Source organism: Salvelinus namaycush, chromosome 26 (assembly GCF_016432855.1).
Source record: "Salvelinus namaycush isolate Seneca chromosome 26, SaNama_1.0, whole genome shotgun sequence".
Lineage (NCBI taxonomy): Eukaryota > Metazoa > Chordata > Actinopteri > Salmoniformes > Salmonidae > Salvelinus > Salvelinus namaycush.
The window spans coordinates 19,699,721-19,726,856 of record NC_052332.1 but is presented as its reverse complement, the minus strand read 5'-3'; the positions used below and the strand labels follow the sequence as shown (position 1 = coordinate 19,726,856).

Genomic DNA, 27,136 nt, shown 5'->3' with positions numbered 1-27,136 from the left:
ATGCCTTTTGCCTGGCTTGTCTGTTATCCCAACTAGCACATTTGGTTCCTTGGAAGTAGTGGGATAGTATGTTTTTGGTTTCACATTGATTGTTGGAACAATTTGAGAACATGACTTTAAATAGAACCATGAGGAAAACTGTAGGAAATGTTATGTTGACGTACTAAATTCCCACAGAAGAACGTTGTTTCTTAACGTTCTCTGAACTATTTGAGAACATTCCCAATGTCAAACCAGTTGGAGAATGTTTTTAGAACATTACCAAAATTGAAATTAAATATAACCATGTTTGAACTTTTAGGAAATGTTCTATTAAAGTAATGAAATACCAATAAATATTTAAAAAAATAACATTGTGAGCTGGCCCTTAAATCCCTGCTCTTAATTAATAATGTTTACAAAAGGCTGACATTTCAACACACACACACACACACACACACACACACACACACACACACACACACACACACACACACACACACACACACACACACACACACAGAGTCCTTTGTGAAGCTTCCTTTCTCAGAGAGGACTGGCAGTTTTCTGTAGCTGAAAAAGTGACCTGATGGGAATTACGGGTTAAAATGATCAGAAGTAAATCTCAACAACAGCCATGCTTTGAGTGGATTTTATAATAAAAAGACGGATGTCTGTTATTTTCTGTCATCCGCTTCAGAACATAAACAAATGAATGTCAGAGGGAGGTAAAAGTAAAGAGACATCAGGGTGATGGATTGGACAGAGGGTCTGATGCTAGTTATACAACACATCTTACATTTGTCCTCCATATGTACTTTGTCTGGTCTGTCCCTTCATGTTCGCCTTTCCCTCTTTCCTGAAGGTGCAGTGAAATGCTACACGGGAAAACAGGTCAGTTCTGGGTGAAATATTACAGTATACACACTTGATTATGTGAAGAAGGACTTCAGCAATCAATGGATTTCCTTCGCTAAGAGAGAAGAGTGGGGTCATTTACAGTGTTAGACCAAGTATTGAGAGAACTGAACCAGCAAGATACACAAAAATCAATTAGTGCAGAAACTACCACAATCATCATAAAATGACAATCAACAAAAACGGTAAAATAACATGTCCTTTCTCAAGTACCTTGTAAACACTGGGAGAATGGTTTCATAAACACCTAAGTGTGCTTGAAGAATATGACATCTGTAGCCATCTGGGTTGACACAGTGCTGTTGTGTGTTAGCTGATACCCTGACGGGTTCTGTGCAGAATGTGGCAAGGGACCAGAGGACTATGCGTCAGCTCCTTTTGGGTATCTAGTCCAGCATTGTGTGGAGTTTCCAGGCCGTCATTGTAAATAAGAATTTGTTCTTAATGACCTGGGGAAATGATTTAAAGTCCCTGTTTTTGAACGGCACCAAAGATCCTCTGAGTAAAAATATTATTATTAACATAATAATGCAAGAGGTAGGACATAACCTTTGAATATATATTCAAACATTGTCCCACACTTATTATGCGAGTGTCATGGATTGTTATGGGAGTGGTTTGAGCCTTGCAATGATGTACATATTCTGTAAGCACAGAAGATTGATAGGACTACCATATGGTTGGTCAGCTCATATCAAAAGATTAAGAACAGTTCAGCCATTGGACAGCACCACCTGCAGCCCAGCACAATGACAAGTACTGGGAAGATAGGAGAAGAAGAGACAACCCTACACCATCCAACCCTTGCTTTCTTCAGTGCAGTCTAAGCCAGGAATACCGGAGGTCTTGCATGTGGGCCATGGGTTTTGCGTGACAACACTGCAATGGATCTGATCAAACATTTATGAATGATCATTTCAAAGATGGGTTTTAAACATGCTCTCAAGCCTGTCATGTTCCTAAATAACTTAAGACAGAATATATACCTTCATCAATGAATGAAAAGAAAGGACCAGAAATTATTGATGCCCAGTTTTAAAATAGAACAGCAAATGTGTGAATGGGAGCATGAAATGCTAGGTTGCACCAATAAGAAGGGGGTATATGATAGGCTAATTTATGAATCCAACATGGATGAATCCACATTTGCCAAACAAATCACTCCCTTATTGTTTATCAAGAATGAGCTGAAATTATGGATGTGCGGGAAAGAGAGAGGGATATGGGACAATCAGGCCCCTCTAGGTTTAAATGCTGACACAGATTCGATACCATGGTTACTACTTACATTTATTGCAATCCGGGAATCCTTGAGACGTCCCTGCCTAACGCTAAATTGAACCCCTACCCTTAATTTAACCATACATTTTACCCCAACATTAACTGTTTTAAACTTCAACAGGTTGACGTCAGAGTTGGGACGTCCCAATGATCTCGTTTAGACTGTAGAGAATATAGCAATAGAGGCGTGAGTGCGTTCTGGGGAATATTTTCCTAATAGATAATGTAGGCTAGTCTACATCCATAGGCTATTCTGATAAAATGCTGTGAGCCAGGGTCCTTGAATATTTTGTTTTGTGTGTTTGACACCGTGGTGTCGATATTTTGCGTACACCGGTGTTTCTTAGCCCTAGGGGGTGCATTGTGGGCAAGGGAAGAATTTGCGGGCTCTAATATCTCACTGCGCGTGGGAAAAAGTGGTGCAGACCAGAGCAGTGTAGCCTACTTGGAACACGGTCGTTGCAGCGCCATCATGTTGAAACACAGCAGTCGAAAGTCGCTTTGTGCATCGGTAATCCGCTCAAATGTCACGATGCAGCAGGAGTTGACCGATCGGGCCTAATCCATGCAAATTGTTTGAAGGTATCGAGCAGAGGGACCAGTAGGATAAAGATGGTGAAGCGGAATGTTACGCGATCTACCAGTTCCTAGTCATGAACAGGTAAGCGCCTATTTATGATCCAGGAGATAGGGCAAAGAGCCTACATTATGACAACTCGCATAACACCACCGAATCGATGAAGGTACCAGTGGCGCCGATGATTTGACCATGAAAGGCACCTGGTGGATCATTTAATTAGAGACGTGTCACATCGTACAGGCTTTAATCGTCGTCGGACATTCAGACAGGTGTCTGTTTGTTAAATAGGATTATAGCCCATTCGTTGAGCAGTTGTCAATAAGTAAACATGTATTAGGATATTTCATCACAGGAGCGCCTACTCGTTTTGCTTTCCTTTTGGGTTACGTTCCACTCCATACATGGTGACAGAATCGGAAGAGCGTTTTCTGCACAAGCTACCTGCTGTCCTACCTTTTTAATTTCCTCACGTTCAGGCAGATATAATTTTTTTTAAATAAATTTTAAAAAAAGTCCTCCCAGCGGCCATTCAACGTGGGACTTGAATAGTCTACAAGCTTTTGCCAGTCGTCACACCACCTTGCTTAGTCTATGCATTAATCCTGTCCTGCTGAAACCACATATATCAACAAAATATAAATAATAGGCCTATTGATACTAGGGGAGAGTGGGGTATATTGAGCCAAAGGGTTAGTTGAGCCACCCCTTGTTTCTAAGAAACCATGCACAAAATGAATCATGTGACAAAATATTTAGGAAGAGGTCATCATTTCATGGAGTCTGTGAAGGAAGAAACCACATGGAAAAAGTAGGAAGCAAATTAGGTCCCAAGTCAAATGAATTTATGTTGTAAGTTTCATGGTGCTTGTAACTAAACCAACGTTTTATCTAAACCAAATATTGTTTTATACGTACATTTGGGTCTCTATAAACTACAAATGAGGTCCTTAATCTAGCATGAAAGTGCATCCTTGTAGCTGCGTGGGCTAATACAGTCAAAATGTTTGCCTTGGGGTAGGTTGAGCCAATGTCCACCATACTCCATACAAATTATGATTACATTTTGTCAATTTTATGCATAATATGCATAGTATTTTTGCAATGTGTCATGCAAATGAGCTCAAGTGCATTTTTTGTTGTTGTTGTTGTTACAGAGCAGACATCATTGAGGTTCTTGAGAGAGCAGCCAAGGAAGGGAAGAAGTCCATTTGAGCAGCGGCAAGGGATGAAAAACATCTACTGAATGACACTGAAGAGGTATATTGACAAAAAAGAAAAGGAATATGTACCTGTGTGAAAGAGTAGCAGATGCTCATGAGGTCTCATCTGATGACATGAGCTTGCTAAACATATTAAGAATCTCGCGGACCAGTTTCATGGGCTTAGTATCCTCAAATGCAGAGAACTTGCCTACGAGTTGGCACATTGAAACAACATCCTTGTCCCAGACAATTGGTCAAGAAATGGAAGGGTAAGTGAGATCTATATCTGAATGTAGGCATACATTTAATATATACGATATACCACACCCCCATTCCATGAATTCAACTTTGACCTACCAGCACCATCACCTACTGTCACAAGACACTATCACCCACTTACCCCCAAGGCGGCTCAATTTACCCTGTACATGTGCTCAACTTACCCGCTTACCCCGGGGAAGTTGTGCCAAGAGACCACTTTGTTTCGGACAAGCTATGTTTTGAAAACTGTTAAGTTTACATTTAATTCTGGTTATTTCCAGGGACACACAATATCAATAACCATTATGATCACCTGCTCTTTCCGTGGCATAGACTGACCAGGGGAATCCATGGGAAAGCTACAGTATGATCCCTTATTGATGTCACCTTGAATCCACTTCAATCAATGTAGATGAAAGGGAGGAGACCGGTAAAGAAGGATTTTAAGCCTCGAGACAATTGAGACATGGATTGTGTATGTGTGCCATTCAGAAGGTGAAAGGGCAAGACAAAATATTTAAGTGCCTTTGAACAGGGTGGTAGTAGGTGCCAGGCACACTGGTTTGAGTGTGTCAAGAACTGCAATGCTGCTGGGTTTTTCACACTCAACAGTTTCCCGTGTGTATCAAGAATTGTACACCACTCAAAGAACATCCAGCCAACTTGACACAAGTGTGAGACGCATTGGAGTCAACATGGGCCAGCATCTCTGTGGAATGCTTTTGACACCTTGTTGAGTCCATGCCCTGACAAATTTAATCTGTTCCTAATGTTTTGTACACTCAGTGTAGATATCTTTTAGACGTAATACTATATTTCCCTTGATGTAGTGATTCTGAATGTAGAAAATGTCTCAACATACTCTCCCCTACATGTAAACACTGTTTTAACATTGGCCTGTGTGTGTTAGACTAGCGTAAGATCAGTGAGTCAATGACTTGGTACTGTAAATCCCCTCCCTGTGGCTTTCACTGGAGCCCTGACAGATGGAGGAGCTGCTCACAGCTCCCTCCGCCTGCTGCCTGGCCGATGTTGCCCACAGCCTGACCATCTGTGACCTGGGCACTGCCCCCCTGGGGCCCACCCAGTCAGCAGCACCAATCACCGGGGAAAGAGCATATTTCTAGCATATAATCTCCACTTTTTGTCCTCCTTACATGTCTCCTCTTTGTCGGTTCTCGCCTGCACTCAGATGAATTTTCACTGAGGTACTGCATTAACCTCTGCCCCTAGTCTCCAGATATCCAGCCTTTATTAAATCTGTACACTCGCTGCTCTCTGCTTTCTGTATCCATCAAATTTGAATTTCGGCCACTAATTCATACAGTACAATGGGCTATAGCTCTTAAAGCTACAAAATACTGTACCTGCACTACTGTGCACAATTTTGAAAACTGACCCTATACGATACTGTGAAGTCAGTCTACTGATTGATGCTGAGTATACTGCACAGTCTATCTAGAGTTCAGACATCAATATTCTGTACACTGAGCGTAAAGTTTGGTATTCAGCCTGACCTCCTCTCTCTCAGGTCAGTGACGTCAGGGCTTTGTCCCTCCTCCTGCTCCTCCTCGCGCCATCTGCCAGCTGCTGTGGCGTGGTGCCGCTGCTGGTGCAGGGAGAATATGCCTGAGATTAAACACACCCAGATGAATCCCATGGGACTTAGGTTTTACCCTGGAGTATAGGGAGACCCTGCGGGTCTGCTTATCTATCAGGATCTTGTGCTTTGTACTTTGTAGATGTGTGGGGGATTGTCAGATCTCCGAAATTGAGGATAGAATTGATGTTAAAATGGATATTGGGAGAGTGGTACATAGATCTACTTCATAACCACAGGGGTGCTCGCTCACAATCACAATCTCCTGTTTGTAGACATGCCTTCCTGATCCTGCTGTTTCACCCATAACATTTACATTTAAGTCATTTAGCAGACGCTCTTATCCAGAGCGACTTACAAATTGGTGCATTCACCTTATGATATCCAGTGGAACAACCACTTTACAATAGTGCATCTAACTCTTTTAAGGGGGAGGGGGGGGTTAGAAGGATTACTTTATCCTATCCTAGGTATTCCTTAAAGAGGTGGGGTTTCAGGTGTCTCCGGAAGGTGGTGATTGACTCCGCTGACCTGGCGTCGTGAGGGAGTTTGTTCCACCATTGGGGTGCCAGAGCAGCGAACAGTTTTGACTGGGCTGAGCGGGAACTGTACTTCCTCAGAGGTAGGGAGGCGAGCAGGCCAGAGGAGGATGAACGCAGTGCCCTTGTTTGGGTGTAGGGCCTGATCAGAGCCTGAAGGTACGGAGGTGCCGTTCCCCTCACAGCTCCGTAGGCAAGCACCATGGTCTTGTAGCGGATGCGAGCTTCAACTGGAAGCCAGTGGAGAGAGCGGAGGAGCGGGGTGACGTGAGAGAACTTGGGAAGGTTGAACACCAGACGGGCTGCGGCGTTCTGGATGAGTTGTAGGGGTTTAATAGCACAGGCAGGGAGCCCAGCCAACAGCGAGTTGCAGTAATCCAGACGGGAGATGACAAGTGCCTGGATTAGGACCTGCGCCGCTTCCTGTGTGAGGCAGGGTCGTACTCTGCGAATGTTGTAGAGCATGAACCTACAGGAACGGGTCACCGCCTTGATGTGAGTTGAGAACGACAGGGTGTTGTCCAGGATCACGCCAAGGTTCTTAGCACTCTGGGAGGAGGACACAATGGAGTTGTCAACCGTGATGGCGAGATCATGGAACGGGCAGTCCTTCCCCGGGAGGAAGAGCAGCTCCGTTTTGCCGAGGTTCAGCTTGAGGTGGTGATCCGTCATCCACACTGATATGTCTGCCAGACATGCAGAGATGCGATTCGCCACCTGGTTATCAGAGGGGGGAAAGGAGAAGATTAATTGTGTGTCGTCTGCATAGCAATGATAGGAGAGACCATGTGAGGATATGACAGAGCCAAGTGACTTGGTGTATAGCGAGAATAGGAGAGGGCCTAGAACAGAGCCCTGGGGGACACCAGTGGTGAGAGCACGTGGTGCGGAGACAGATTCTCGCCACGCCACCTGGTAGGAGCGACCTGTCAGGTAGGACGCAATCCAAGCGTGGGCCGCGCCGGAGATGCCCAGCTCGGAGAGGGTGGAGAGGAGGATCTGATGGTTCACAGTATCAAAGGCAGCCGATAGGTCTAGAAGGATGAGAGCAGAGGAGAGAGAGTTAGCTTTAGCAGTGCGGAGCGCCTCCGTGACACAGAGAAGAGCAGTCTCAGTTGAATGACTAGTCTTGAAACCTGACTGATTTGGATCAAGAAGGTCATTCTGAGAGAGATAGCAGGAGAGCTGGCCAAGGACGGCACGTTCAAGAGTTTTGGAGAGAAAAGAAAGAAGGGATACTGGTCTGTAGTTGTTGACATCGGAGGGATCGAGTGTAGGTTTTTTCAGAAGGGGTGCAACTCTCGCTCTCTTGAAGACGGAAGGGACGTAGCCAGCGGTCAAGGATGAGTTGATGAGCGAGGTGAGGTAAGGGAGAAGGTCTCCGGAAATGGTCTGGAGAAGAGAGGAGGGGATAGGGTCAAGCGGGCAGGTTGTTGGGCGGCCGGCCGTCACAAGACGCGAGATTTCATCTGGAGAGAGAGGGGAGAAAGAGGTCAAAGCACAGGGTAGGGCAGTGTGAGCAGAACCAGCGGTGTCGTTTGACTTAGCAAACAAGGATCGGATGTCGTCGACCTTTTTTTCAAAATGGTTGACGAAGTCATCTGCAGAGAGGGAGGAGGGGGGAGGAGGGGGAGGAGGATTCAGGAGGGAGGAGAAGGTGGCAAAGAGCTTCCTAGGGTTAGAGGCAGATGCTTGGAATTTAGAGTGGTAGAAAGTGGCTTTAGCAGCAGAGACAGAAGAGGAGAATGTAGAGAGGAGGGAGTGAAAGGATGCCAGGTCCGCAGGGAGGCGAGTTTTCCTCCATTTCCGCTCGGCTGCCCGGAGCCCTGTTCTGTGAGCTCGCAGTGAGTCGTCGAGCCACGGAGCAGGAGGGGAGGACCGAGCCGGCCTGGAGGATAGGGGACATAGAGAGTCAAAGGATGCAGAAAGGGAGGAGAGGAGGGTTGAGGAGGCAGAATCAGGAGATAGGTTGGAGAAGGTTTGAGCAGAGGGAAGAGATGATAGGATGGAAGAGGAGAGAGTAGCGGGGGAGAGAGAGCGAAGGTTGGGACGGCGCGATACCATCCGAGTAGGGGCAGTGTGGGAAGTGTTGGATGAGAGCGAGAGGGAAAAGGATACAAGGTAGTGGTCGGAGACTTGGAGGGGAGTTGCAGTGAGATTAGTGGAAGAACAGCATCTAGTAAAGATGAGGTCAAGCGTATTGCCTGCCTTGTGAGTAGGGGGGGAAGGTGAGAGGGTGAGGTCAAAAGAGGAGAGGAGTGGAAAGGAGGCAGAGAGGAATGAGTCAAAGGTAGACGTGGGGAGGTTAAAGTCACCCAGAACTGTGAGAGGTGAGCCATCCTCAGGAAAGGAACTTATCAGGGCGTCAAGCTCATCGATGAACTCTCCAAGGGAACCTGGAGGGCGATAAATGATAAGGATGTTAAGCTTGAAAGGGCTGGTAACTGTGACAGCATGGAATTCAAAGGAGGCGATAGACAGATGGGTCAGGGGAGAAAGAGAGAATGTCCACTTGGGAGAGATGAGGATCCCAGTGCCACCACCCCGCTGACCAGAAGCTCTCGGGGTGTGCGAGAACACGTGGGCAGACGAGGAGAGAGCAGTAGGAGTAGCAGTGTTATCAGTGGTAATCCATGTTTCCGTCAGTGCCAAGAAGTCGAGGGACTGGAGGGACGCATAGGCTGAGATGAACTCTGCCTTGTTGGCCGCAGATCGGCAGTTCCAGAGGCTGCCGGAGACCTGGAACTCCACGTGGGTCGTGCGCGCTGGGACCACCAGGTTAGAGTAGCGGCGGCCACGCGGTGTGAAGCGTTTGTATGGTCTGTGCAGAGAGGAGAGAAGAGGGATAGACAGACACATAGTTGACAGGCTACAGAAGAGGCTACGCTAATGCAAAGGAGATTAGAATGACAAGTGGACTACACGTCTCGAATGTTCAGAAAGTTAAGCTTACGTTGCAAAAAAAAAAATATATAATAATCTTATTGACTAAAATGATATAGTACTGCTGGCTGGTGAAGTAGGCTGGCTAGCAGTGGCTGCGTTGTTGACTTTGTTTGAAAGTGTAGCTGGCTAGGTAACCTCTAACTGGCTAGGTAACCTCGACAATTTCTCTAAATTTCTCTAAACTACACAATTATCTTGGATACAAGGACAGCAAAGACAACTATGTAGCTAGCTAACACTACGCTAATCAAGTCGTTCCGTTGTAATGTAAGTTTCTACAGTGCTGCTATTCGGTAGAAGTTGGCTAGCTAGCAGTGTTAGCTAGCAGTGTTGACTAGGTAGGAGAACGGCAGCGCGGCGGACGAAAATAGCTGGCTAGCTAACCGATAATTACTCAAAACTACACAATTATCTTAGATACAAAGATAGCAAAGACAACTATGTAGCTAGCTAACACTACACTAATCAAGTCGTTCCGTTGTAATGTAATCGTTTCTACAGTGCTGCTATTCGGTGGCTAGCTGGCTAGCTAGCAGTGTTGACTACGTTACGTTACGTTAGGACGAAAATAGCTGGCTAGCGAACCTCAATAACTACACAATTATCTTTGATACAAAGACGGCTATGTAGCTAGCTAAGTAGCTAGCTAAGATCAAACAAATCAAAGATAGCAAAGACAACTGTGTAGCTAGCTAACACTACACTAATCAAGTCGTTCCGTTGTAATGCAATCGTTTCTACAGTGCTGCTATTCGGTGGCTAGCTGGCTAGCTAGCAGTGTTGACTACGTTACGTTACGTTAGGACGAAAATAGCTGGCTAGCGAACCTCAATAACTACACAATTATCTTTGATACAAAGACGGCTATGTAGCCAGCTAAGATCAAACAAATCAAACCGTTGTACTGTAATGAAAATGAAAATGAAATGGTAATACTACCTGTGGAGCGAAGCGGAATGCGGAATGCGACTACTCGCTCCAACCCGGAAGTGCTACATAACCCCTGAACTATCTGTTCACATTCATTTCCTGTCTCCCTGCAGGCAGTGCTGTGAGTGGTGTCTCCTAGGAGATGGAAGGACCATGTTCTAAAGGTAAACAGACCACAGCAGAGTGATGAGCTACAAGCAGCAGGGGGAGGGGCTAGGTGATGCTGTCTTGGATGACCATAAGGCTTCACCTGCTTCCAGAAACCGGCAACCCAATGGCACATCAGGAGAAGGGGGGGGAGAAGGGGTCCCTGTCCGGAGAAGTTGGAGACCCTGCCAAATGCTCGGTCAAGATGGGCAGGATCATCACCACCACCATCATCCTCCTATTCCGCACCAAGGCTCGGGCCGCGGCCCTGCACGGCACCGTAGGCGAACTCCCTCAGGGCAGGGCCCATCCAGACAGTGTGAGGGAGCAGACATGGAGCCTCCTCGCCACACCCAGCCGCCCCGCCCTGGCGTGGCCCGCTGCCGCCGCCAGGGAGAGCCCAGGGTCAGAGTTCACGGACAGAGACCGCCGACGAGAGACGGCCAAGACACCCATGCCCCACCGTTTCAACTGCAACAGTCATCTGGCACTCCCCTGACTGAACAGAGGGACATGACTGGTCCCGCAACAATGAAGCAGCAGCACCCGCCACACTCCTGTCCACCCCACCACACACAGAACAGTGGAGCACCTGACCTTACTGCTGGTACCTCTCCTACCCCCACACACCACACACCATGTCCTACTGCCCCTGATCCCCCTTCCCAAGACCTGCATCCACCCCTTCCCAACATAGAGTCTCCCCAACCTCAGGAGGAAGAAGAGGAAGGGTACAGCTCATCCATAACGCAGTCTGTTAGTACTCAAAGTGGATTTGACAACCAGACAGACCTAGAGAACCAGAGGGAGGGGGACCATGGAAAGGGGGATCTAAAAGAGACCGGTCTGGTAGAAGAAGACAGAAGCAAGAGGGATCTGGTAGAGGATGACCAGGAAGATGGAACTAATGAGTACTGTTCTGACACTGAGAGTGCTGCCTCGCTAAGCATGGAGGCTCCGCCCCTGAGTTCACCTCCTCACCAATCACCATTCTTGCCCCCTCCACTTCAGTCTGAGAACTCGGACCAATGTAGTGACGAGTTTAGCCCAAGCCCCACCTATGAAAATGACATAATGCCTGATGATGAGAGCTGCACTGATTCTCCACTGTCCCACCCCAAATCCTTCACCTTCAGAGACTCGTATCCTAAGACCTATGCAGAATTTTATAATGAGTCCTACCCACAGTCAGAATCTGTCACAGAATCCTACACAGAGCCCTATGCAAAATCCTACCCCCAGTCTTTCCCTGAACCCTTGAAATTGATTAATTATCCAGACAGGAGATCTGAGGCTGACTCTGAGCCATATTCAGAACCTCACCCAGGGCCCTACAGTCATAGACAGAGGGAGCATATTTATAAGGGAGCTACAGACACTGAACCCCAACCCCGTGACTCCTGGCCAGGTAGGGATGTGGGGTTACCACAGACCAGCCCCCATTGGCAGGGACGCTCAGTCGGCTCAAGACTACACCATTACGATGACACTACGTCTGACGGGGAGGGCGACAGCCTCAAAGAAAGCCCCAGATCCCAAAGCCTGGGGCCACCTCCCTGGAACGTGCAAGGTGAAGCCCAGTCAGAGCGTCCCAGCTCTGGGCAGCCTGGTTCAGGTGAGCTCCAGGATGAGCAGGCCGGGATGGAGCTCCGAACTCCAGTGGAAGGCCTTTCCGAGGACAGTGTCACATGCTCAGGGGATGCTATCTCTCTGGCCATCAGGAACATCCGAGAGGCCATAGAGGAGGTGAAGACAAAGACGGTGCGCTCGCCCTACACTCCTGACCAGCACATAGAGCCTGTGTGGGTGATGAGACCGGAGGTCAGTCCTAATGAGGACGAATCCTCCCCAGAGCAGCCACCGGGAGGCAACGTGAGTATGAGCCAGCCCTGGATCACTACAGAAATCACCATTTTGAAATGTTTACATAGTGGAGTAGAATGGATGTTAGTCCATTTATTGCATCAGTGATAAGAGTGATCTCTGTGGTAATAATGTTATCTACTCCTGTTTAAATGTGCCACCAGAAATCAATTGAGGTTTTCTCTCATGTATCTCTTAATCTGTCCTACAGCCTGTCTCTCAGTCTCCTTCGCACTATAACCTAGTCCCAGCCCGAGTTCCAGCCCCGGTCCATGTTCCAGTACCAGCTCCAGCCCTATCCCGAGTTACAGCCCCATCCCGAGTTCCATCCCGAGTTCTGGTGCCAGTCCCAGAGCATGTCTGTCCTGTGAGGGCAGAGTCCTCCAGAACACACCAGGTTCATCAGAGGGAGCATAGAGATCAGAGGGAGCCGCCTAGGCCACCATCCATTGAGGAGGTAAGTGACTGCTCTGCACTGTGTCACACGCACCACTGTGGAAAGAGAAGTGCTATTCTACTGTTACTGTCACCATTACTGATGTATAATAGTAATATTCTGTTTTCATTTCAGATCCAGAGGCATATGCCGTCCTTCCCTACATACGTGGAAGGTGAGTGTCTCTGTGGTTGGGGGTCATTAGTGAGATAGGCGGAATGTTTTTGTAGATAAAGCTTTGCTGTGGTGTACAGCTTTGCTGTGTTTTCACTCAAATCAAAAGTGATGACCATTGATTGTCGCCAACCTCAATGACCGTCTTGTCCACAGTCCCAGGGCCATGTGACCCACAGGACCTTATTGATGGCATCATTTTTGCAGCCAGCTACCTGGGCTCCACCCACCTGCTGTCAGAGAGGACTCCCACTAAGAGTGCCCGCATGCAGCAGGCCCAGGAGGCTATGAGCCGTGTCAGGGTGAGCCACACGGGGGTCACATCAGCTAGGACCGAATACTCTTCCCTTTGTCATTCCTTCACTTTTCCATCTTTTAAGTGACAGGCAGTAATCATTCTCATGTCCTTAGTTCCGTATAATTATGTGCATTATATTGTGCATTACATTTTTACTAAATAGCTATTGATACATCTGCCAAATAACATTATTTCATGTCCATAAAGAAGTATTGAAGAATGCCCATGGCATCTGTCAGTCTATGTTGTTATCACATGCAGTCTGTTTGTTTCTTGAGGGGTGCTAATGTCACATTGATGAAGGGGCAACTTTTGAGGATGTTTGCTTCATAACCTCTGGGCCAGTAACTTTTGTCAGATGTGGTAGACGGCTTAAATCACCACCTGCCCACACAAGGCGCACACACACACACACACACACACACACACACACACACACACACACACACACACACAAAATGGGATGGCCAATCCAGTGTCGTCCATACCCTAGCCCCATCTTACTATTCTTGACGGAGCACTGTCTTGAACGCTCTCTCTCTCTCTTGCTTTTGCTATTCTATCCGGCAGACCGCACAAAAGCAAGCTAAAAACAGAAAGAAGGTACAGTGACAGTATTACGGCTGTAACATATTTTTTCTGTCTGTTCTGTGTCTTTTTAAAAATTATTCTAAGTCATATTTACTGTTTGTCTGTAATGGTTGTTTGAATGTCTTCTGTCGTTGAAGTGATGCTCTCCTCTCCCTAAATGTGCAGACTGGGGGTGAGATTCCTTCTTCCACTGAAGTGGATCTCTTCATGTCTACACAGAGGATCAAAGTGCTGAATGCAGAAACTCAGGTAAATACTGTATAATATTGACCTTAACATGGACTCACTCAAGGATAGCGACTGCTATGTTACAGGTACCAAACAATCGCTATAGTCTTAGTAATCCCGGCGTTAATTGGGTCGTTCCATGAAATGAGTGCCTGTTGCGTGCGACCCTTTTAATATTTTAAGTAGAAATTGTGCACCAATATTGGATGTTAAAAGCCTGTTATATTAAATTAAGTGAGCTTTAGTATAGACCACATGGAGAGTTCAATAAATGCTAGTGCCAAAATTCGGCATATTGATATTTCCCTCCGTGCACCCTCTGTGACTTCTAGAACGATTTTAAACTTCTTAGGGCTAGGCCCCTTTTTTCAAAATTTCCGCCTGAATGACGTGCCCAAAGTAAACTGCCTGTTGCTCAGGCCCTGAAGCCAGGATATGCATATCATTGGTACCATTGGAAAGAAAACACGTTGACGTTTGTAGAAATGTTAAAATAATGTTGGAGAATATAACACAATAGATATGGTAGGAGAAAATCCAAAGAAAAACCAACCGGAATGTTCATTTTTTGAGAGACCATCCTCTTAGAATGGCAAGCATAAGGTCATACTGAAAATGAGTTCCCTGTATGCAATTCCTATGGCTTCCACAGGGTGTCAGCAGTCTATGTTCAAGGTTTCAGGCTTTTAACTTCAAAAACGAATAAGTAATATCAGTTTTACTACAGGGACACAGTCTTGGAAATTCGTGTCTGCACGCCATGAAGACAGGACGCACCTGCTAAAATCGGTTTCCTATTGAACATACTTCTTTCTGTACGAAATATTATAGTTTGATTACATTTGAGGGTATCTGAGGAGTTAATAGAAACGTATTTTGACTTGTTGAAGCAAAGTTTAGGGGTAGATTTTTGGATTCCTTTCTCTGCTTGTTGGGACGGCAGATAGCCTAGTGGTAAGAGCATTGGACTAGTAACCGAAAGGTTGCAAGTTCGAATCCCCAAGCTGACAAGGTAAAAGATCTGTCGTTTTGCCCCTGAACAAGGCAGTTAACCCACTGTTCCTAGGCCGTCATTGAAAATAAGAATTTGTTCTTAACTGACTTGCCTAGTTAAATTAAGGTTAAAAAAATAATATTGAACGAGTGGATTACTCAAATCGATGGCGCCAACTAAACAGACTTTTTGGCATAAAGAATGATTTTATCTAACAAAACGACACTACATGTTATAGCTGGGACCCTTTGGATGACAAATCAGAGGAAGATTTTCAAAAAGTAAGTGAATATTTAATCGCTATTTGTGAATTTATGAAACCTGTGCCGGTGTAAAAATATTTTGATGTGGGGCGCCGTCCTCAAACAATCTCATGGCATGTTTTCGCTGTAATAGCTACTGTAAATCGGACAGTGCAGTTAGATTAACAATAATTTAAGCTTTCAACCGATATGTACCTAAATGTTTAATATCCATAATTTGAATGATTATTTATTTAAATTGCGCGCCCTCCAGTTTCACCGGAAGTTGTCCCGCTAGCGGGATGCCTAGCCCAAACAGGTTTTAACCCACTTAAACCCAAAATGTCTCCCAAGTATTCACCATCATTGTAAAGCCCTAGTTATTTTGTAGCTTTGACAAAGTAATTTCTGAAGATTATTATTTATTTCATGTGGTTAGTGATTCATTTACGTCTGTCCCTCATTTAAGGTCAACCCTGTTACGTGAACTGAACTCTCATTTTTAATATGGTGAAACTATTCCTTTTAAAATATTTTTTCAAAAGAAACATTGAACATCTAATTGCCAAATTATAGTGATAAAGCAGGTGAGCTGGTTCTACCCTTTGTCCATTTTGTGGTGGACAACTGAGTGGGTCAAGCATAACACGTCAACCCTATTACCCATAGATAGGCAGGCAAAATTTCATTTTTTTTGCATTCAATTGCCCTTCCCTGTTGTACACAACAAGCTTCCATTCCCCGTGTCACAAGGGGATTTATGGCTGATTTAAGATGAAATCGTCAACCCTGTTACTTTATTGGGCACTTACTATAGTCATTTTTTTAAATTTAGCCTCTTGAGATGGGATTTTTTTTTTTTTTTAATGAAGTTGAACATGTGCTCTAAATGACAATTTTACAATTAGGTGAACATTTCATTTTTATTTGCCACCTAATTGGTGGAACGGCATAGTTATCAAACTTACCTCTCCACACACACACTTAAACTACATCCACATACAATACTGCCAAACACCTCTTTCCCTCTACAGCCACATAACCATGTCCTTATCCTGTGTTCCTATCAGGCGTCCATGATGGACCTGCCACTGAGGACCATCTCCTACATTGCTGACATAGGCAACATGGTGGTGCTGATGGCCAGGGGGAAGATGGTACGTTCCAGGAGCGCTCAGGAACATCTGAACCATACAACTGACCACTCTGACCACACCAACAGCCCAGCCCGCGACGACCTCCCCCAGTACAGGATGGTCTGCCACGTGTTTGAGTCGGAGGATGTAAGTGTGTGTTTACAAATGATTTGTTTGACTCGGACACAAGTGTGTGTATGAAGGAACTTTGTGACATACAACGTAATATGCCTCCATTGTATTTGATGCCACTCTTACCCTCTGTCCAGGCCCAGCTCATAGCCCAGTCTATTGGCCAGGCCTTCAGTGTGGCATACCAGGAGTTCCTGCGGGCCAATGGCATCGACCCAGAGGACCTGAGTCAGAGGGAGTACAGCGACTTGCTCAACACTCAGGACATGTACAACGATGACCTCATCCACTTCTCCAAGTCAGAGAACTGCAGAGATGTGAGTCAACCACCAGGGGGCAGGCCAGTGTTGGGTGCTTAGTATTTTGCTATGGGATTTTAGACCTTAGTGGCAATGCCTATTAGTTCTAAAACAGTGCGAGGTGTAGACCTGTAATACACATAGCATTGCATTAACAAGAAGGGCTAACTGAAATCATGAAGACATTCAAGTGAACATTTGCCTCGACCTTATTGGTGTAAGTAGTGGCATTTGTTCTGTGTGTATCCTATTGCAGGTTTACATAGAGAAGCAGAAGGGAGAGATGCTGGGTGTGGTCATAGTGGAGTCAGGCTGGGGCTCTATTCTGCCCACCGTCATCATCGCTAGCATGATGCATTCTGGGCCTGCGGAGAAGTCTGGTCGACTCAACATTGGTGACCAGATCATGACCATCAATGGAACCAGTCTGGTTGGACTGCCCCTCTCCACTTGCCAGAGTATCATCAAGGTTTGCCTTTCTCGTGTTTCACCTTTCTTTCAGCCTCTTTCCCTCATCTCCCGGCCTTCACCTTTTCTCTCTTTGTGTCACTGCAGCCCAACTGTGCATTTCTGCTGAAAATGCAAATGCACTTGTGGTCAGGCAGACAAAGTCTGTTTTAAATCTAAATAGCCTACTCCTCTGCAAGCTGGCACACACAGAAAACAATTGACTTTGACTGCTTGACCAGGCGGTGCTGTAAGTACATTTTTTCCCTTGGCTGTCTCCTCCTGTTATAAACCACCCCTAATCTGTCCCCCCAGGGTCTGAAGGCCCAGTCCAAGATTAAGTTGAACATCGTCAGGTGTCCCCCCGTCACTATGGTGCTGATCCGCAGACCAGACCTCCGATACCAGCTGGGCTTCAGCGTACAGAATGGCATTGTGGGTATCATGACAATGGGGGGAAAAGAGATGACGATTAGATTTATTGTAGTTTATTTTCAGCTGTTTGTGTCCCTCTCCTCCTGTAAAGATCTGCAGCCTGATGAGGGGGGGCATTGCTGAGAGAGGAGGGGTCCGTGTCGGTCATCGCATCATTGATATCAACGGTCAGAGTGTGGTGGCTACACCTCATGAGAAGATTGTTCACGTCCTGTCAAATGCAGTGGGAGAGGTATAAGAACACACGCAACAGTAACATGTAATAAAGTCTAGTGTTCGAGGTCAAGAACTTAAATACAGTCATGAGTTGAAATAATCCTAATTGAATCTGTAAATGGCATTACAATTAATTTATGAAGTGGAGATAGAATTGACAGTCAATTCAAAACGTCAGGAAAACTATGCTCTGCTGTATTTTGATCATCAACCTGTGTGTTACTTCTTTGTGCTGCAGATCCACATGAAGACGATGCCTGCAGCCATGTACCGTCTATTGACTGCCCAGGAACAGCCTGTCTACATCTGAGACTTGCTCTCTCTCCCTCCCTGGACAAAACTCTCCATTCCAGTTCACATCAAGAGGATTTTACTTCATTACATTTATCAGCCACGTATTTGATTTTCACATCACTGTTTGCTTAAAATCAAAGTATTTTCATGCCACTCCGCACTGACTTGCCTTAATCTGAACCTGTTAAACATGAATGACAGGTGCATTTCTGAAGTAAAACAGCACAAAGTAATTTACCAGGCAGATTGATGTTTGATCAGTAACCAGATAGCTGAATTTAAATATGCATATTGAGGAAAAACAGAGCAAGGAATACCTTTGGTCTTTCAGGATCCTATGAATGTACTGTAAACTGTCTCCATGGGGGTGTGGTAACCCAAATGTGAGCTTTTCATTGGACCAAAACCACTTGCATGTAACTCAGCACAGCTGCAACATCTAAGGACATTGCAATAATTTGCACCTGGTTGAATGAACTCCCAGAAACCATCAGGCCTGAGGCTGCATTAGAAACACAACAGTCACCACTATTTATAGAATGAACTAAGACATGACACAAATGAACGTTTAAAATAGATTTATTTGAGAAAGTTAACTAGCCGCATGAATCAAATAGACGGGTGACACTCCTGATAAAACAAGAATAGCGCATATGCCATAAAAATGTGATTGTGTCTCAGGTTGTATGTAAACTGGCATGTTTTGTCCATCACCTCAGAGCCTAGTGCTGACTGCTACACTATAAAAGGCACTTTGTATGCGCTGATCTCTAGTATTAAAATACACAAAAGGACAGTACAGTAAATCAAAGGGTATGCAATGAGAGATTACAGGCCAGCTGGAGACAGAATACCCCATGTCTGTCCAGATAAGCATTATTTGTTACATTGAAATAAGATTTATAACATGTAAAGAGATCAAATATATACACACATGGTTATAAAAAGTGTACTCGAACCCTATTGGTTTGGATAAATATGACTGAGGGTGAACATCAAACACTACCCATCACGGGGTTGGGAGGTTAAAAGGCATATACGCCATCCACACAGTGAGGCAAACAGTCAATGTAAGGACACACCTGAATGGGATATATCGTCCTGCCACTAGGTGGGGCCTCAGGACAGGCACAGGGATAGGGTGTTTGAGTAACCACAGTAAGGTGTAACAGGTGGATCTGTCTGTCCTACATCTCGGTGTCTTTGTATTTCTGGGGGTTGCTGTAGTAGCCTCGTCTGGTCTGGTTGGCCAGCTGTCTGCGGTACTCTTCCTCATCGTCGTCGTAGTGACCCCTGCTCTCAGAGTACGGTGGCCTGGAGGACGGAGTCTGGGGCTCTGGGTTGGAGCTGGAGCTGGACACACAGGAGAGCGAGAGAGACATTTTCGTTCATTCAGATTGTTGGGCATTGAGTCTGTAAAAAAATAAATATATTCAACACAACCTGAACCCAACCTGACAGGCAGTGGAAAGTTAGGTAAAAATTAACATTTGTGTGGTGACCGACAAGGTTAAATAGATGAACTTACCCTATTGGCTGTGGGCGGTTGTGGTTGGGCTTTGGTAGTTTCACTGGGACTGCATAGATGTCTGGGTGCTTCTGGGCTATTTCCAACTACAGTCAAGAGAGCAGGAGGAGTTTGACAGTTGTGTCAACGCACATACTGTACATTATGAACATAAAGTTGGAAGTTTACATACACCTTTGCCAAATACATTTCAACTCAGTTTTTCACAATTGCTGACATTTAATACCAGTAAAAAATCCCCATCTTAGATCACCACTTTATTTTAATGTGAAATGTCAGAATAATAGTAGAGAGAATGATTTCTTTCATCACATTCCCAGTGGGTCAGAAGTTTATATACACTATTAGTATTTGGTAGCATTGCCTTTAAATTGTTTTAATGACTCCAACCTAAGTGTATGTAAACTTCCGACTTCAACTGCATGCACTTGAATATACCTTTTGGTACTTGCAATAAAACATTTAAATCAGAATATATGAAATTATCACTTTCCCCTGTAGATCCATTTGGTTATTTTATGAGGCATTACATCTTACTGCTGGGGGAGTTACTGTCTGTTTTCCACCAGTAGTACTGACCCGTGCTTGCTCGGCCTCCTGGAGCTCCAGCATCCTCTGGGCTCTGGCCAGGTGGTCCATCTTTTCGAAGGCCTTCACCTTGCCAATGAATGAGCGGTTAGCCGGGTCCTCTCCCCCCTGGACACTGTGGTCCTCAGATGACTGGCTGAGGGCCCTTAGGGTGGGCTTGAGGGCCACGGGGGGCGGGGCGGGCTTGGACCCCCCGGCCGCGTCACTGCTAATGGTGCTGCTGGAGTGGGAGTCATAGCCCCCTCGAGACTGAACCCTTACCTGGTGCAATAGAAGAGGATATTACGGTAATTTAGCAAGCACTTATATAGCCTGAGTATTTTAAGTCTTAAAAGCAAGCACAAAATGTGGTACAGGGTTTGGGGTTGAGCGCTGAGGGTGGGGTTCAAGGTGGTCTCACCTTGGGGGGCTCAGGGACGAAGGTGGGGGGCGGGCTGGGGTCTCTCAGCACCTCTCTGCTCCCTGATCTCCTCATACGAGGTATGGGGGCAGGATGGCGTCTCTACAGGTGGGAATGGAGGGATGTACATATGTCAGATATACATACAGTATGTCAACACAACAAGTCAAGATTGTTGACTGGCAATGAGAGATTGACAGATTAATGGAGTACACTTGAGACATTCCGGTCTCCATCTGACACTGGATGAGTGATTGACAATGAGCGCTAGTGATTGACAGTAGTAAAGCACACCCACCTCCTCTGGCAGTACGGGCTCTGAGGAGCGGCTGATGGCCGACACCGGCTGATGGGGCTCGTCCATTGGCTCGTCCAGCTCGTTGTCGGTGTAAGCCCCACCCTCGTCGGCCGTGTCGTCGAAGTCGCTGGTCAGTCGGCTGTCCATGCTCAGGTAATCGGCGCTCATCGCTGACAGGTATGACATGTGGTCATCATGGATATCCAGTTCCTCTTCAGAGCCGTCCAACTGAAAGAAAGGACGCAAGTTGGTATGAAAGACACACAAAGACACTACATACAGTACACAAATTCACTGTAAGTATATAAATATCTTAGAAATTGTTGCGCTCTGTGTGTGTGTGTAAAAAATATAAAAACGCAACAATTTCAAAGATTTTACTGAGTTACAGTTCATATAAGGAAATCAGTCAATTGAAATAAATTCATTAGGCACTAATGTATGGATTTCATATGACTGGTCACAAAAAAAAAGTAGCGGCATTGATCATAAAACCAGTCAGTAGCTGGTGTGACCACCATTTGCTTCAGGCAGCGCGACACAGCTCCTTCACAGAGTTGATCAGGCTGTTGATTGTGGCCTGTGGAACGTTGCCTCACTCCGCTTCAATGGCTGTGTGAAGTTGGTGGATATTGTTGGGAACTGGAACATGCTGTCATACACGTAAATCCAGAGCATCCCAAACATGCTCAATGGGTGACGTACTACAAAATTGTCTAAAATTACATTGGAGGCGGCTTATCGTAGAGAAATGAACATTCAATTCTCTGGCAACGGCTTTTGTGCACAGTCCTGCAGTCAGCATGCCAATTGCACGCTCCCTTAAACTTTAGACATCTGTGGCATTGTGTTGTGAGACAAAACTGCACATTTTAGAGTGTCCTTTTATTGTCCCCAGCACAAGGTGCACCTGTGTAATGATCATGCTGTTTAATCAGCTTCTTGATATGCCACACCTATCAGGCGGATGGATTATTTTGGCAAATCAGAAATGCTCACTAACAGGGATCTAAACAAATTGGTACACAACATTTGAGAGAAATAAGCTTTGTGTGTGTGTGAAAAATTTCAGGAATCGTTTTTTTCAGCTCAAGAAACATGGGACCAACACTTAAAATGTTGCATTTATATTTTTGTTCAGTGTATATGTATTAAATAAAAACAGAGCTTACCTTGCCCTCACAGATCCACACAGCCCGCTCCTGCTGTGCCCGGATAGAGTCTTTCACACTCCCATACCATCCGTCATTGGCAGAGTTCAGGTCAACAGTCGCTGTCCATAGAAACAAACCAGAATGATTGGCACAACAGAAACAGGAGAAATACAGCTTAATCATAGTTTATTACTGAAACAATGTGGCCTCAATAGACCAACCCTAGTGTTTGGGCTTCATAATACTAGGGATTCACCTGGGGACTAGCATCAGTGACATCTACAGTGCCATATACAGAGGAGCTGCTGTGTGTGTGACTGACCAGTGAAGAGGTGGGAACAGGTCTTCCTCATTTTGACCGCCTGCTCGTAGAGTTTGCGGGCGCTGCGACTGGAGCCGGGCACAAGGCGGTTCCTCATGGTCTTGACGCCCCCCTTGCTGTCCGGGTTGAGGAACACCACAATGGGGTACCACTGGGTGTAGTTCAGGGTGTCCACTGCCTTGGGAGTCACGTCCAGCAGGGCATGGCGGTCCTGGGGAGACAGGGAAGGACAGGGTCAATGTGAGAGGGAAGCTGGAGAAGATGACAGTGAAGAAGAGTAAGGTGGAGGATGATGACTACGGTGATGAAGGTAAGGGGTGTATGAAGATGATGGCAATGATGATTAAAATGGGGAGGATGAAGACGCCGGTGGTGGTCGCGTTTACCTGTTCGATGATCTGACGAATGGTATTGAGTCTCACCACACCGGAGGACTTGTCAGCGCCTGCATCCTTGGGCTCGGTCTCTGTGTGGTCAAACAAAAACACATCAGCTTCTCACCAATACTACATAAACACACATGATAATAGAAGCCATAAGGCAATGCTCAATTTAGAATGCCCGGTCAGCGCAGGGTGAACAAATTTGGAACTATTCCATTGAAATTAAAAATACTAAATTGAGCGCACCTAACGTAAATACATGATGCACCTTCGTTCACAAGCAGAAGTTAAGAGCACCATACTCACTGGCTATGACAAACTCCTCAGGCAGGTCGTTGGCCAGTTTCTCATTGACTGCGTCTGCAATGGGCCCAAACACAACCACTGGTCTCCTGAAGCCAGCTGAGGATCAAAACAGACACACGGTTAGTATCTCACATCTGTAATATACAGCTGAAGTCGGAAGTTTACATACACCTTAGCCAAATACATTTAAACTCAGTTTCACAATTCCTGACATTTAATCCTAGTAAAAATTCCCTGTTTTAGGTCAGTTAGGATCACCACTTAATTTTAATAATGTGCAATGTCAGAATAATAGCAGAGAGAATGATTTCAGCTTTTATTTCTTTCATCACATTCCCAGTGGGTCAGAAGTTTACATACACTCAATTAGTATTTGGTAGCATTGCCTTTAAATAGTTTAACTTGGGTCAAACGTGTCGGGTAGCCTTCCACAAGCTCCCCACAATAAGTTGGGTGAATTTTGGCCCATTCCTCCTGACAGAGCTGGTGTAACTTAGTCAGGTTTGCACAAGCTTTTTCAGTTCTGCCCACAAATGTTCTATAGGATTGAGGTCAGGGCTTTGTGATGGCCACTCCAATACCTTGACTTTCTTGTCCTAACGCCATTTTGCCACAACTTTGGAAGTATGCTTGGGGTCATTGTCCATTTGGAAGACCCATTTGCGACCAAGCTTTAACTTCATGACTTATATATTGAGATGTTGCTTCAATATATCCACATAATTTTCCTTTCTCATGATGCCATCTATTTTGTGAAGTGCACCAGTCCCTCCTGCAGCAAAACACCCGCACAACATGATGCTGCCTCCCCCGTGTTTCACGACTTGCAATACTTCCCCCTTTTCCTCCAAACAGTTCTATTTTTGTTTCATCAGACCAGAGGACATTTCTTCAAAATCTATGACTTTTGTGCAGTTGCAAACCGTAGTGTGGCTTTTTTATGGCGGTTTTGGAGCAGTGGCTTCTTCCTTGCTGATCGGCCTTTCATGTTGTCGATACAGGACTCATTTTACTGTGGATATAGACACTTTTGTACCCGTTTCATCCAGCATCTTTACAAGGTCCTTTTGCTGTTGTTCTGAGATTGATTTGCACTTTTCGCACCAAAGTACATTCATCTCTAGGAGACAGAACACGTCTCCTTCCTGAGCGATATGACGGATTTGTGGTCCCATGGTGTTTATACTTGCGTACTATTGTTTGTACAGATGAATGTTGTACCTTCAGGCGTTTGGAAATTGCTCCCAAGGATGAACCAGACTTGTGAAGGTCTACAATTGTCTTTTCTGAGGTCTTGGCTGATTTCTTTTGATTTTCTCATGATGTCAAGCAAAGAGGCACCGAGTTTGAAGGTAGGCCTTGAAATACATCCACAGGTACACCTCCAATTGACTCAAATGATGTCAATTAGCCTATCAGAAGCTTCTAAAGCCATGACATACTTTTCTGGAATTTTCCAAGCTGTTTAAAGGCATTGTCAACCTAGTGTTTGTAAACTTCTGACCCATTGGAATTGTGATACAGTGAATTATAAGTGAAATAATCTGTCTGTAAACAATTGTTGGAAAAATGACTTGTGTCATGTACGAAGTAGATGTCGTAACCGACTTGCCAAAACTATAGTTTGTTAACAAGAAATTTGTGGAGTGGTTGAAAAACGAGTTTTAATGACTCCAACCTAAGTGTATGTAAACTTCCGACTTCAACTGTAGCTCTGGTTAGACATGCTATATAGTTTGTCTGTGCAATCCATTATGAGAAAGTTCCTAATAATTCAGTTCCTAATAATTCAGTTGATCGTTAAGTTCAATCGAAAGTTTAGAACTTATTCTGTTCTATCCAATCAAGTGGCTCTTAGACCACACCCCAACAGGAGATAGGAGTATTTTGCGTTGGGAGACGTACCTTCTCGTAAGACCACCCTCTCGTAGGCAGAGAAGCGAGTGGTGACAGGGGTGGCAGTCAGATCCTCTCTGCTCTTACGGAGGTCCTTCTTCTTCGCCGCCCTTTGACCCCTCAACCTCCAGAAGTCTCCTCTGTCATTGGCTGTTCCTCTCTGGGCATTCTGCACATTCGACATTTGTTCTGCCCTGAGAAGCAGAGAACACCAGGAATCATAAATTAGTACTTAGTCTCAATCACACACACATTGCCATTTTCAAACACTTGGGTGAAAACTTGGCAATTCCATCAGACATGGTTAAAACTACTGTCAAGGTAGAGAACATCACTTCTAAAATTGAGATCATATGAATTACTACATACGGTGCCAACTGAATACAAAGCCAAATTAAACAAATATCTTCCAACATTGTTATAGGCTACATACAGTATGATAATAGATAGGATTATTACACCTACATATTAACAGATACATTTTTAACATGATCAAAATATAGTCTGCTATAAGCACAGCACTAATTAATTAATCACATTATGAGTTCTTAAATAACCTAAGTGAATTATTTATTCAGGCAGCCATTGGCTGCAGATGGAATAGGGGTCTTATGATTGTGTAATTATGTATAAAGTAGCCTCAATCATTTTTATAATTGTAACTATAAGTCAAAGTGCCTTAAAATCATGTAACACGTAGCTTACCGATTGCAAGGTGCAGCCTGTGTCCAAATATTGAAGTCTGGTCCGCTCATTCAATGCGACACGTTTCAACATCTGCCGTAAAATGTTTTATACAGTGTTGGGATGGCGACTTGGGAGAAATATGTGCGAGATGGATTCTTGTATCTCCTGTCCAGCTTGTTAATCATCTCTTGAAGCCGTCTTTGCGGACTGTACAAATAGGAACCATGTCTTTGGCTATGTGGTGAGTGATAACCTCTGATTTCTGTTCTGCAGGATGTTTCTTCGTTGTCCTTACCCTTGAAAATGCATCGGCAATCAATGCCTGTTTAACTGCACGCTCTAAGCGGGATGATTGTGATTGGCCAGCATGTGCAAGCCATGCAGAGAGTGAGAGACCCTGCTTGTGATTGGTCAGATTCCTCTGTGCATGTACAGAGTGAATGAACAGTCTAGTGCATCTCATTGGAGGAGGTACCGTAGTCTAGTTTTTGTAGTATTAATAGTGCCAAAAAAAGAGGAGAAAATCATGGCCTCTTGCGATATGGATATTGCACATGTCAATAGCTCAATTTCAATCTGAATTTGATTCCACGTGCAGCCCTACCTCAAAACACTATAAGTTCTCCTGCAACAGAGTGATCAAATTAAGATCTTACATCTGTATGCGCACACACACCTGCTCTTGTTGGGGATGATGCCCTTCTCCAGCAGCTGGTTGTCTTTGTCAGTGCGGATGGCTAGCCAGTTGCCCAGCTTGCCGTCATAGAGTGTGTCAGTCACATTGAAGATCTCCCCTCGGGAGAAGGGCAGGCTCTGGGGAACCTCTTTCTCATACTCAAAGTGGGTCCTGATGAAGAACGAGTCCCCCCTGCCCGATGCCAGGATGTCCTTATAGACTGGAACAGAGGACAGACACCACAAACATCAAACCACTTCACCTGCAACATGAGTTGAAATAAAATGACAGATTTGTCTTTATCTAGAGAGTGAAGGCGTGACTCACCATCAGGTTTGCTCTGAGCCAGGATGGTGACATCCTCTCCCTTTGGAATCTCCAGCAGGTACAGGACAGCATCCTCACGCACCATGCCCCTGAAGTCCATGTTATTCACCTGACAGACACAAAGACGTCAGAAGACATAACATTAGAGATCATATGTAAAGCACTCATGAACAGAGATGAGGAATTTCACAAACATGACAAACAATCCTCTCAAGGATCCGCCCGTTTCTTTTTTTTCGCCTAAAATGTCATACCCAAATCTAACTGCCTGTAGCTCAGGCCCTGAAGCTAGGATATACATGTTCTTGGTACCATTTGAAAGGAAACACTTTGAAGTTTGTGGAAATGTGAAATGAATGTAGGAGAATATAAAACAATAGATCTGGTAAAAGATAATACAAAG

The 27,136-nt window shown here is 45.2% G+C and overlaps 2 protein-coding genes across 2 annotated transcripts in view; one reads left to right on the top strand and one right to left on the bottom strand.

Moving 5' to 3' along the window:
- The first annotated feature begins 10,914 nt into the window (after positions 1-10,914).
- On the top strand, positions 10,915-18,184 carry LOC120020987 (amyloid-beta A4 precursor protein-binding family A member 1-like). The gene is made up of 12 exons (XM_038964656.1): positions 10,915-12,255; positions 12,458-12,703; positions 12,818-12,857; positions 13,013-13,158; positions 13,725-13,757; positions 13,911-13,994; positions 16,280-16,492; positions 16,615-16,794; positions 17,033-17,245; positions 17,539-17,658; positions 17,750-17,890; positions 18,113-18,184. Exons 1-12 carry the CDS (start codon positions 10,915-10,917, stop codon positions 18,182-18,184), a joined length of 2,829 nt encoding a protein of 942 aa, XP_038820584.1.
- A 558-nt stretch (positions 18,185-18,742) lies between these two features.
- Positions 18,743-27,136, bottom strand: part of LOC120021726 (tight junction protein ZO-2-like) — a 40,443-nt gene continuing 32,049 nt past the window's right edge. Inside the window, exons 13-24 of the mRNA XM_038965569.1 lie at positions 26,734-26,842; positions 26,407-26,626; positions 25,053-25,237; positions 23,148-23,243; positions 22,845-22,924; positions 22,459-22,669; positions 22,155-22,255; positions 20,983-21,210; positions 20,685-20,786; positions 20,276-20,545; positions 19,697-19,782; positions 18,743-19,521 (exon numbers count right to left, since the gene is read on the bottom strand). Of these exons, the coding sequence (XP_038821497.1) occupies positions 19,356-19,521; positions 19,697-19,782; positions 20,276-20,545; positions 20,685-20,786; positions 20,983-21,210; positions 22,155-22,255; positions 22,459-22,669; positions 22,845-22,924; positions 23,148-23,243; positions 25,053-25,237; positions 26,407-26,626; positions 26,734-26,842 (1,854 nt within the window). The 3' untranslated portion in view covers positions 18,743-19,355. The remainder of the gene's footprint in view (positions 19,522-19,696; positions 19,783-20,275; positions 20,546-20,684; positions 20,787-20,982; positions 21,211-22,154; positions 22,256-22,458; positions 22,670-22,844; positions 22,925-23,147; positions 23,244-25,052; positions 25,238-26,406; positions 26,627-26,733; positions 26,843-27,136) is intronic.

What these genes read in the sequence shown, in the direction of transcription:
- LOC120020987 (XM_038964656.1), top strand. Translation starts at nt 10,915, where the DNA reads ATGAAGCAGCAGCACCCGCCACACTCCTGTCCACCCCACCACACACAG. An exon ending in AAGCTAAAAACAGAAAGAAG is followed by an intron (nt 13,758 to 13,910) that starts GTACAGTGACAG and finishes CTAAATGTGCAG; the next exon opens with ACTGGGGGTGAGATTCCTTC. An exon ending in CTTGCCAGAGTATCATCAAG is followed by an intron (nt 17,246 to 17,538) that starts GTTTGCCTTTCT and finishes CTGTCCCCCCAG; the next exon opens with GGTCTGAAGGCCCAGTCCAA.